Source organism: Tremella mesenterica, assembly GCF_000271645.1.
Source record: "Tremella mesenterica DSM 1558 unplaced genomic scaffold TREMEscaffold_7, whole genome shotgun sequence".
Taxonomy (NCBI): domain Eukaryota; kingdom Fungi; phylum Basidiomycota; class Tremellomycetes; order Tremellales; family Tremellaceae; genus Tremella; species Tremella mesenterica.
In genome coordinates, this window is record NW_006711231.1 from 392,617 (window position 1) to 404,742 (window position 12,126).

Below are 12,126 nucleotides of genomic sequence, written 5' to 3' on the forward strand. Positions count from 1 at the left end.
CCACGACTGGCGATTCGGTTCGGCGTACGGTCTTGACGCTTTCGCCGCGCGCCGCGCCACCCTCGTCACTCGCTTCCACTCCCGCTTAATTTTTCTCTTTATCACAACTTTCCAGTCGACGAATCGAATTCGGTCTCATTCAGCATCGCTTTGACGTCTTTCGTCAAAGAGATAGAGCCGGACGCTCCATCTGTTTGTACTGATTGCTGGGATCTGCATACGGGGAGAGACCGACGGCGGCCGTCGGTGTGGATGACAGGACGAAAGTGACGCGTGCAATCGGCAATAGCAAAGCAACAAAGGAGGTCAAAGCGGTCTGGTCTCACTTTTTCATCGACCCACCCAACTATCCGCACTACTCATACTCCATTCATATCCTCTCATCCATTCACTCACTCACTCACTTACTCTTCACTTTTCTCTCCTTTTACAACGGTTACCACTCATCAGCTCACAGATGCTACACCTCGCACCCTCTTTCTTTTGAAATATCACATAGACATCACTCCGGAGGGTGATAGCCCAGCGCCTTACCCTCGTTTATCAATCATCCCTCCCGACCATATTCACTGATTCATCCTCAAAATGCCTTTCCTATCCAGTCTAGCAGACTTCAAACCATCCTTCAACTCTCTCAACCCGTTGAATCTATTCACCGATGCTCCTCCAGCTTCACCTACAAAATCATTCACTTCTCTTCCTAACAAGGCGCCCTCGGTCCCTGCTCCATCACCAGCATCGGCAGTAGCTGGTCCAGGACCCACCACCCGGTCGGCTCTCGCCGCTCGTAGGGCTGCCAACATCAGTGCTAGTACGACCGCTACTGCAGATACCACAGCGACGGGAACAACCATACAACAATCCTCTCCTCCGAAATCATGCCTTCGCGATACTTCCAAAGACGGAGAAAGCAGTAGCGACTCGCTTGATGGGCTCGATCCACAACCCCAACCTCAACGTAGGGTCAGCGGATCAGTCACCATCTTGGATCCAGAGAAGGGCACCGTCCATGAGTCTAATCGATTGGATGTAAAACGTAGGGAACGCCCCGTCTCCGCGGGAAGCGGGTTCTTGGCGACTAGAAGAAAACGTCGTACCCCAGAAGACGTGAGTATTCTTTCTCCCTCCTATCTCCACAAATTGCTTGCCTGGACAAGACTGACTCAATGCAGAATTATGTCATCGTTCGCCCAGCCCCATCCAACTCGAATAAGAATGCAGCAAACCTCCAAGTTCAGCTCCTGGTCGGTCCTAGTAGAGGCCGTGAACGATCCACTTCCGGTCGATCGGCTTCCATGACGTCCGACCAGCTTTCTCCCCCTCCTTCACCTAGCAAACAACCCCTCGATCTTCCACCCGACCAGTCCAGCTCGGAGGGCGAGACGATACCAGCCACACCTGCTTCTGAGACGCCGTCGATCATTTCCACAGCGACTTCTGATGACGCCCTCGCTACGACGTCTGCGACATTAAAAAGGTCGTCATCACTAAAGTCGAGCCTCTCTGGCAAAAGCTCGGCGGGAAGCACTTTGAGTGGGGTTTCCGTCAAGAGGGTGGAGCCGTTGTTCAACTTGACAGTACATGTCATGCAGCCGACCGTGGTGACGGACGGAGCCACTGAGGCAAAGGTTGCGAAAGTCAGTCCCGCTCCTCCCTAATCACCTTTCGGCGACATTTCAATGTGCCTTTGAGAGTAAACGGCTGACCTGCAGTTCCACAAGAGGTCGATAGACATCAACGGGGTCGGTATACTCGAAGCCACAGAAGTCCGCCTGCCTTCCTCCTCCAACCTGATCGATGAGACCCATCTCGCTGCCGCTCGCTCCCGTCCACTGTCTATCGTGTCCCTCACTTCGCCTATCTCTCCTACCATGACACAATCAGATGACGGCAAGCGTGGATCGTTCGATAACAAACGTATCTCCCTTGACTTGAAGAATCTCAGAATGAATGTCAACGACTTGGCTCATGAAGCATCAACCAAAAAATTCTTCGGCAAGATCTTCAGAAAACGCGGTTCACAAGATCCCCCCCAGACCCACTTGCAACCCTCTGCCATGTCCCGTAAATCTCCTGCCAGTTCATACGCTTCGTTAGAACCCCCTTCTCCGTCCCCTGACATGCCTCACCCCCCGGTCATTGTCAAAACTCCCTCAACGGATATACAAGCTGGCGCCACGTTTGGTACTGCCCCGATGAGCGTCATGCGTCGATCATCCGGTACCATCATCTCCCCCGATGGAGCCATAACGGGTCTACTCGCTCGTTCTTCATTACATCCGGAGCAGGACAACATGTCAACGTACCCCCTCATACCGTCTCACCGACCTGTAGGGTACGTATGGACTGTTAAGCGCTGGGCCAAGAAGAACGCCGAAGGATGGGCGGGACATCTGGTTGCTGCTGCCTCTGCCGGTCTTGAGCTAGTGGGAGGTAGTATGGGCGGGGAGGAAGACGAAGTAGTGTTTGAGTGGGTAAAGTTAAAATATCCACCCGGTGGTGCCCCTATACCAGGCATCTCGCGAAGGATGTCAACTTCGACTTCTGGCCTACCTCGATCTTTGCCTAGAGTTCCACCATCACCTCGATCGGAGGCACAGAGATCATATTCGCCGAGTGTATCGAAAACTTCTCTTACGCTCCCTCCCACGAAGCCCACCGCATCCCCGTTCCCATCTGCCCCTCCGAATCCTCAATCTCAAATTCACCATCAACCGTCTTCTCATCTCCAATCTTCCCTACATACACCATCACAAACACAACCACACCTTCCAGTCAATACACATCCGCATGTGCATATGAATGCCAATGTTCTCGATAGTCGTCCAGAACCCCTCAGAAGAGTCTCAGCCTCCCCATCCCCGTCTCATACTCCCGACGATTCACGCTCTGTTGCCGAGAATGAGAATGCCTCCATTCGATCGGGTCATACTGCCCACACAGCTCAAACTGTAGAAGAAGACTCCGATCCTGAGGAATCTGAAACACCCTGGGCGTGTAGTGTGTGGGTGAAATCCACAGGACATCGACAATTATTGGCCACCTTGTATCCCGCCGTTCATCATCCCAGGGTGATAGCCAAGATGAAAATACCCATGAGGTTGGATCCTATCGCTTTGGCTGATTGCAAAATGGATCCGAGCCATACTTCAGCATCAACTACAGGAAGAGCCGGAGCGGCTACCACGGGGAAGAGTCAGGGAATGATGATTGAACAGAAGGAGATGGACATGGAGATGGAGAAGAAGAGAGAAATGATGGACAAGGTCAAGAAAGAAGTTTGTCTGAGTGAAGAAAATTTGAAAGATGTCGTTTGTGTGACCGGAATGTGGCTTGTGGCTAGAGAAGGGTTTGGTGGGTTGGGGAGGAAGAAGGGGAAGGCCTGACGAGCTGGTCAACTCCTGCCCCCAACTACACGTCACCTCTCCCAGCTGAGATCGAGGTGGAAAGACTCTGAGTCTCTCATATTCAAGAGACAGATCGGGACGACGACTGCACGTCGTGTCACCAGAAGTACAAAAATTGTCGGGGATAGATCCGGTTCAGGGGTAACAGGGTAACATTGCATATACAAGCAACGTTTGGGTAAAATATACCATGTCACGAAATGTCTTATGCTTGGTGGTTGTGGGCTATGTTTCACTGCGACGCTCTTGCTAATGCTCCATACCTGACCTGAGTTTTGTATTCAATCACTGAGTACGAGTACGAGTACTCTACTGGACTATCAGACTAGTTGCTATTTTCTCACCATCGGATACTCTGAGGATTTGAGTTTGAGTTACGTAGCGAATCGCACTTAGGCACCGCACGTGATCTCGGCGCTCGGACCTCGTGTCTTCTTCGTCAACTTTCTCTTCTCTTCGTCTTTTGACCATCTCCTACCACACATTACTCTCACAAACATGGCCGAGTCAGGACAAGAGTCCAACTCGGACAAGAAACAAGGTTTAGATCATGTTAAGGGTGGTTTCTATCGCTATCCCGACATCGTCTTTGCCTGGCACAAAGCTCTTAATCCATGGCATGTAAGTGCAGTCATGCCAACGGCCATATGCAAACCTGTCGACTTATTTTCAGGCGAATGCTGTGAAAGCTTTGGTGAATAACGTGGCTCTAGTCCATACCGACCATCCACTTCGTCTACCTGATAATAAAGGTATTGGTCTGTCCTTCGGTAAGCCTCATTCCACAGGCGTGTCTGTAGAGGATGCTGACGAGATTAGGGACTGAAAAAGATGGCAAGAGAAGACTTTATTTCAGTCAAGCACAAATCGAATATCTACAATATTACATTCATGAAACTGGTTTGACACAACCCGACAAATTACTAGAAGTCCTCAAAGATCAAGCATCTCAGCGTGAGACTACGGCTCCGAGTACCCCTACAAGTCAGACGTCATCAACAACGGAAGTTGAACATCCCACTCTCTCTTCTAAACAGCTTCATGATATAGATCTAAAAGACGTGGGAATTGTATCGGAATGGGTCCCATTACCGGATTGTCTCTGCCTTTCAGAAGATGTGACAGATGTGGTGAGTGAAATCCTTGGGGCAAGAAAGAATGTGGCTGACGAAATAGCAAGAAGTTATTTTTGATGATGCGGCAGTACTCAAAAAACAAACAAATTTGCTTTCCAAACTTAACCGTCATATCAAACGAGAACGATATATCAATGATCTACCTACGGAAGTCGATAAATCGCTAGCGAGAATAAAGTTCGATCAAGAAATCGAGAGGAGTAATCAAGCTAATTTGGAAGTGCAAGAAAGGATACGATTAGCTAAGGAAGTAGCAAGTGAGGATAATAATACTCCTGGACCGGGACTATGGAGAGGTCCGAGGAGAGAAAGAACGCAACGGAGTAGACCGGAAGATGATAAAGTTTTATTGGAACAGATGCAGGCTGAAGAGGTGGATCAAGGGAAGGTGACGGAGGAAACTGCTCAGGCATACGGTGAGTTCCTCAACTTTGATAGAGATAAAAGCTGAATCTGCAGCGGAACAAGTTCTAGGTGTACTACAAGAACAGAAATCGTCCATTTCTTCGTCCGTCGATACTTCCGAAGACGACAATTTTCCAAGACAGAATCTTCCTCCGGTCGTTCCAGACTCTACTCCTGAGTTTGTATTCGAGATGACCGAAAGTCCACCTGTCCACTATCACCACGCACAACAAGCTTTTATCCTCGCATCTCACGGTGGTCTGGCGGCCATCATCGCAAATCCAGAAATCCCCTCTTCCCGCGACGCGTCAAATTCCGAGACTTCAACAGCCGTGGAGGTGATAACTCCTCCTGAAGTAGGTAGAAGTCTCTTTGTGGCTCTCGACTTGGTCAAGTGGGAGGAAGATGATAAGACGGTGCTGGAAGTGAGTTACTCGGCTATTTGGTGGCAAGAGAATTTGGAGGGAACGGCGACAGATGCAAATGCCAAATTCGAAGAGAATCGAGAGAGTGGACATTTCATGTGAGTCACCCTCTTTTTTTTCTTCCATATTTTTTTGTCAATGTCTGACGAGTCAGTGTTCAAGATCATCGTTTGACCAAGAAGAATCAAGGCTGGTTAAGCGATTATAGAGATAAATTCGCTTTTGGCCATTCATTACCAGTAGCTGAGAAAGATCTCGCAACTACCATCAAACAAAAGATCATCGATCTATCTCAGAAAGCTGGTGGAGGACATACTTGTCAGTTTTCGTCTTTCCAACAACGCTACGCTCTATTGACTACAAGATATATTGGTGAATTCATCAGAATCAGATCCTATGGACCTAGCCTCCCTCGGTCTTTCCGTCAACAAATGGTGGCAGAGTTTCAAACCCCGAGGAAACTTTTATCCATCATACATGTCCCCTGAAGGGAGCGATAAGACATCTTTCATCGTGAGTCGTCTATCTTCACACATCATTGACTCTAGTTGACGATGCAGGATCTGGCGGTGTTGTTCGCCATGTTGGAATGGGATCAATCGGCAGAAGCTGACTCGGCTACAAAATGGAAAGGTCCGATGAAGACGGAGAAATCGCTGGAAGAGATGGTGGATGGTGTGTTCGGTATTGATGAAGAGAGATATCTTGGGAATGCAGGGAATGATTCGGTTGTGGGTTATTGGTTTATGTTCCCTCTCCCCATCCTTTCCGGCCCAACGCTTTCCTAAGCCTTTCGAGATCATATCTTTCTTCCGCGCGTTCGGACTTGGTGTGCAGATCGTCTTACAATCTTGTATTAATTTGCTGGGATCGCTGATGGATAGTACAAACTCGAAACTTTCCTAGCTTGTATGTTGTTCCTTTGACTTCTCTTCTCTGTTCCTCGTTTCCCTGGACGTGCCTATCAGCTGGATTGTTTCACCGTCTCGCCGCTCTATCATCGCCGTCGTGTTTACGACATAGCTGATAATCTTCATTCTCCCAATGTCGTGCTGAGGGTGTATTTATATAATGATGTGTGAAGTAAGATTGACAATCAGTGATAACAACTACCGACCTTTCTCCTCTCCGACAACAAGTCCAACAAGCGTCAAAAGCGTTCAAATCAGAAGAGGAGAAATTTCGATTGCTTCAAGCTGCTGCTCAAGGATTGGTAGAGTTGGTACCTACCAGTCCCCATCTCAACGACCAGCTCTCTAGTGAACCTACAGAAGAAGAATCTGTGCCTGATGGTGAGGTTCAAGGATGGAACCAGGATGGAGAGAAGGGAGAGGAAGAGAACCATCTTGAAGATTTGCAAGATGAACATGTCGATCATGTGTCCGAGTTTGAAGATGAGAAGGTGAAAAATGGTTTGGCGGAAGAACTCCAAGAGAAGCAGGGAACGACAAATGTCGCAAGAAATGATGATAATACCAAGTATAATCCCCAGGTAGACGAAGATTCGGATGACGATAATATCAAAGGTGTGTATTTCAATGATGATGATGGAGAGATAGTGGAATGCGCATGGGAGTGATTTGTCGGGTTGAATAGAATATGATTTGGAAAAATGTATACACCTAGAAATAGCATTGGTAGAAGTTGGAAGAAGTGCATATAGTAAAGAAAGATTGTATTATGGTTGTAACTACTTTTACATGTCAATGAAAAATCATGCATCATCGTCGTCATCGATGAGATAGTCGTCGATAAAATAGCCGTTTGAGATGTTCTCAAAGACGTACGAGCAGATTCAAGGACTCGTACAGTATGTTGAAGAGTCATCATCTCATGAACCCCCTTCGAACCGTCTTAATAAATCGACCGCACTGACTTTCCCTCCACTCCCCGAAACTTCCCTTGACATCCCTCCACTCAATCCACTTGGTGTACGTCTACGTGAAAAACCTCTGACTAACTTTGCAGCAACACCCAAGGTTCCTCCCGCATTCTGACCAGTAGGAATTTCTAAGCCATCTCCACTTTCCGGTGAACCATCTTCACCTCTTAAAGGAGATGATGGATGATTTTGTTCGTTTGAAACGTTTGAGAATCTACGTCCGTGAATCCCGTCGATCAAACTGACCTTACTAGCTCGTTTTGTAATAGGGAAAAAAGGTTCATTCTCTAAAGAAGAAGAAGTTATCACTGGTGCAAGAGGAGATTTACCGATTGTACCTTGAGGATTTAGACGGTTGGAAGATGATGAAGCGACGGATGAAGGTCGTGGAATGAACGTTTCTCTTGGTGGTGTGAGTGTAGGTTTTGAGATAGGTTGGAGTGGTAGAATTGGCTGGGGTTGTTGGGGTTGTTGGAGTGGTTGGAAAGGTCTAGGTGGGGAAATAGTATGTTCCAATACTGTTGGCAATTTAGGATCTTGATTATCGATTGTGAATTGACTGAGGGGTGGAGTGGCAGGAAGGATATCGACAATTCTTGAGATTGAAGGAAGAGTGGAAGGAAAAGATGGGACCGACGGAACGGATGGAAATGATGAACTAGATGGTATGGTTGGTATGGTTGGTATGGTTGGTATGGTTGGTATGGTTGGTATGGTTGGTATGGTTGGTATGGTTGGTATGGTTGGTATGGTTGGTATAGATGGTATAGATGGTATGGAAGGCATAGAAGAGAAAGGTAAATCATGTGTATTAGAAGGGATTTGTGGATCTCTTTCAGGAGAAGATAAATCATCTTTTACTTCCCCATTCATCTCCGCAATAGGTTCTTCACTCCTACCTCTTTCATATTTCCGTGAATAAGATCCACCAACACGTTTATCATCTTCCAAAGTCGGTCGACGAGGTAATCGAGCAGTACGAGGATCGTATTCTTGAACAGTATGAATATAATATCTTATACCTTCTGCCAGACCGAACGGGTTTGTGTCCACTGTCTAAAAATGTCAACTCAGATTTTGAACAGAAGAATAATATGACTCACATCTCCTGAGGCTATCGCCTCGTCCGTTTTGAGAACACGGGCAATAAACCATTCTCTCCCTTTTATAGCTTCTCGTACGATGGGAGTGACGTTGAGAAAGTTGTGAGGAGCAGAGTCTGTCATTTGTCAGATTACCCATTTCTATTACCAAGAGAGAGAGTCGACAGGAGGAACAGGTGACAATACTCACGATTGAATGCTGCCCAGGCGTTAACTGCAGAGTTTCGAGTAGGGAGGAAGAGAGCCTATTTATCAGCTGACGGACGGACAAGGTATTGGCAGCTAAGCTCTAAACATCTCAGAGACTGAGAAAACACAAGATGATTCGAGCAAAACAATCTTATGAGAGACTGTACAACACTAAGAGAAGTAAAATCACCCACCAGATCACCCTTGGTAAAGGAAGCAAATGACAATTTATTCCTCGCCAACTCCTTGTACGCTTTATAACTCTTGGAATACCTTTTGGCAGTATTGATCGATCTCATCACTGCCTCTCCGAAGTCTATCAGATCAAAACCTTGTGCCATCGCCAAACTCTTCAACAGATCACTCTCATGCAGATTACCATCTTTTTCAATAGTCGGCGATTTGCTCTTGATCATCGTCGAAGCTGTTCCTGATATAGTCGAAGAAGCGTTGATAGCCGCCAACAACCTCTGACAAGCATCATGATATTTCGTGATAAGAGCGACGGCATCATGTGAAACGTCTGACTGATGTGTCTTTTCTTGTGTCATTGCACCTGCAGTATCTTTAGCCATGGCTAATTGATCCGCCAGAACCGTCTCGCGTCTCTGAGCATCGCGTAATTGGGCTTTGGTGAATGATAGTTCTGCCCGAAGTCCATCAGCCTGACGGATAGCGGTATTCTTCGCTGCTGAAAGTTTCTCTTCCATCTCCACTTTGGTATCTTCTACCTGTTTTGTCAAAGTCAGGTTTTGATGTTCCAACACAGCCCGATCTCCATCCGCTTCTGCTATATGATCCCTCATCAATTTCTCAGCTTCGGCAGATTGATTCTTCAACGCCGTGTCTCGTTCTTTCCTAGCTTCTAGGAGTTGTTGTGCTGTAGCCTCGAGTTCCGCTTTCAGTCCGAATATTTCTGATTCAACAGTCTGTCGACGAGCTTGTTCTTCGCTGAGAGTACATAGAAAGGTGGATCGTTCTTCTTGCAAAGCATGAAGTTGAGATATATGAGAATGTTCGGCATTCTTCAATCCATCAACATCTAACAAAGCTTCTTGTAATCGGACCCCAAGATCTTGTGCGCGATCTTTCTCTTGCGTCAATTCCGCTTGAAGGGCCACAATGAGATCAGATTGATCTTCATGTTCTCGAAGTCGATCGTCACTGGCTCGATTACGTTCTTCCAACTCCGCGGAAAGCGTCTGACGGGCTATCATCTCTTCAGCTAGATCAGTTCGCAGACGAACCAGTTCTTCCTGCAATTCAGCCTGACGAGCTTGTAACGCCATAGTTCTCTGTTCGTGGGCTTGTTCGACTTCTTGCATCCTAGCTCGACTTTCGAGGTCGGTTTCTCGAGATCGAGGACTGGTTCCGACATTATGAATTCCGAGTCCATTGGCTGGGGCGGTCACTGAGCGTCAGCTAATCTGAAAGTCTGTCATTTTCGCTGCAACTGACGATTTTGCTTTACAACTTGATCCAATTGACCACTAGCCTCATCCATTTGCTGGATAAGATTGGCCAGACTCCCCTTCAGATCTGGAAGAGGATCCGAGCCACCCTGTTGCACCGCAGCCATCACCTCTGGATCCGTCTTCAACGTCTCAATCCAATCGAGATAATCTTGACATCAGCAACTTTTGCTTCGAAGTAAGGAGAAAGAAACTCACTGGTGATTTCCGCCCTACCGAGGTTCATAAACTCCAAAGCCTCCGCTCCTCCGCTGACCGCTATTTCGAAGCTCGGATTCATGCTATTCTCCAACCCTACGATTGCAAATGGAAGATTCTTCAGCACTTCCTCTTTCACCTGTTGTCGTCTTGCTTTCTCTTTGCTCAAATACTTCCCAAAGACCTCTCCCAGCTTGACAGTCCACTCCAACAGAGATGCCGAGAATTCTTTCCGTCTCACAACTTCGACCACCGCAGCTGAGTACGCAAAAGACAATCGATGTAATCGGGCAAGATGAGAGAATCCATCGTCGGAGTGAAGATCGGCGTCCAGGACCGTAAGAGGGACAACGATTTCTGAGATATCCGCTTGAAAAGCCGCTACTTGACGAAGATGTAGATGAAGGTCGTATGTGAAGGAATTTTTGACACCGGTCATAGCCGTGAGATCATCCCTCATAGCAGCATCAAGCTCCATGAGATCTGTCGCATCAATCAGACATCAATCATGCACCTATGACTCACCCTGTTCATTATCTCCCATCGGACTCGCCAGGAGATGTTCCACCCTGGTCAGACTTTCCTCCAATCGGGCCAAAGCCATGTTAAAGTCTTCCCTAACTAAAGCGGCTTTTTCCTCCAAAGCAAGTCTTTGCTGTTCGCTTTCAACTGCCAGTTGATTGACTTTATCTCCCAAGACATGAAAACGCTCCAGGCGATCGGCTTGCTAATCAGCGGACATGGAGACCGAAGGAAACAGAACTCACCATACTCAACTTGACACCCTTGACGTACTTGATCCATCTTCTTCGCTTTGACATAATCTGCTAACGTCTTTTTCTCCATTTCACTCTCGGGCTCTTCTACCACAGAAGGTCTACCTTTCTTACGTAGGAAAGCTTCGTGTATCGTAAATTTAGGCAACAGGGCCATGTCTACTATAGACGACTGAAGGAGGTTTTCTTCATTGGCAAGGTCGGCCTCGGCACGTCGGGAGAAGGAATGGAATTGTCTGACAAGTGGATTTAAATGGTGCGCGAGGTTGGCATAAGCTATTTGAAGAGCGCGGGATTGTGCTTGAAAGAGAGACTGGAGATGGGATAGGTGATCGAGTGCGATGAGGAAAGGTTCTTGTGCGTGGACGAGATCTTCCGCTTGAGACACTGAGAGTCAATTTATCTTGTCTTTCTAAGTATCACGCATCACATAGACTCTTCTCAAAGGACCGGATGGGATAGGATGGAGGACCAATTGATATATTTGGAAAGTATATAACATGACGATGTGTGGAGCTACAATCTATTCAAAGGAGGAATTTCACTCACGATCTAATGGAGGAGGCAGCTGAACCTCTTCCTGAAATTGCACCACCCACTCTTCTGCTTCTGTCCAAAAAGTCTCCCTATTGTAGAGGAAGAGCACTTGATTAGGTGCCTTCTCGTCAGCTAAGTCCTCAACTTCGCCTGGACCAGCACTGGTCCCTCTCTGCTGAATCCCAAACAGTTCACTCTACCAAGTTTTATCTACTACACCTGAATGATCTGACGGTGTAGCAACATGTATATCTAGAGCGTGGTACGTGTACGAAGTGGCCGCCGGCGGGAGGGGGGAAGGAGTGGGGGTCTAGAAAGGACGTACAACCGATTGCGAGCCCTTACCTCCTCGTTCCCACATTTCTTCCAGTATATTCTGCTTGACTTCTCTTCCATCTTCAAGAAACAATAATATATTTCCAGACTGAATATCGGTGATCGCAGATAATTCCGCGAGAAGATTCGCTATCCTGGAAGTGTCAACACATCATATCTCGTCTTTCTCGTGCTGTTCATTTCCCTAATCCCCCTGATTTTCGACAGCCTTATATTCTACAGCTATTTTATCACTCATTCAAGAGAAAGATTATTTGGGC

At 47.3% G+C, this 12,126-nt stretch overlaps 3 protein-coding genes across 3 annotated transcripts; 2 read left to right on the top strand and 1 right to left on the bottom strand.

Moving 5' to 3' along the window:
• Positions 1-585: 585 nt before the first annotated feature.
• TREMEDRAFT_63080 (uncharacterized protein) lies at positions 586-3,386 on the top strand (the record flags this gene model as incomplete). Its single annotated transcript, XM_007005372.1, has 3 exons — positions 586-1,107; positions 1,173-1,637; positions 1,713-3,386. 3 exons carry the CDS (start codon positions 586-588, stop codon positions 3,384-3,386), a joined length of 2,661 nt encoding a protein of 886 aa, XP_007005434.1.
• A 519-nt stretch (positions 3,387-3,905) lies between these two features.
• On the top strand, positions 3,906-6,952 carry TREMEDRAFT_63081 (uncharacterized protein; the record flags this gene model as incomplete). Its single annotated transcript, XM_007005373.1, has 10 exons — positions 3,906-4,028; positions 4,081-4,177; positions 4,227-4,537; positions 4,584-4,959; positions 5,003-5,471; positions 5,528-5,691; positions 5,738-5,886; positions 5,934-6,104; positions 6,258-6,282; positions 6,474-6,952. 10 exons carry the CDS (start codon positions 3,906-3,908, stop codon positions 6,950-6,952), a joined length of 2,364 nt encoding a protein of 787 aa, XP_007005435.1.
• A 2,215-nt stretch (positions 6,953-9,167) lies between these two features.
• TREMEDRAFT_31582 (uncharacterized protein) lies at positions 9,168-9,764 on the bottom strand (the record flags this gene model as incomplete). The annotated part of the gene is made up of 1 exon (XM_007005212.1): positions 9,168-9,764. A coding segment is annotated over one exon (597 nt), but the record flags the coding sequence as incomplete, so codon positions are not given.
• Between the last annotated feature and the right edge of the window lie 2,362 nt (positions 9,765-12,126).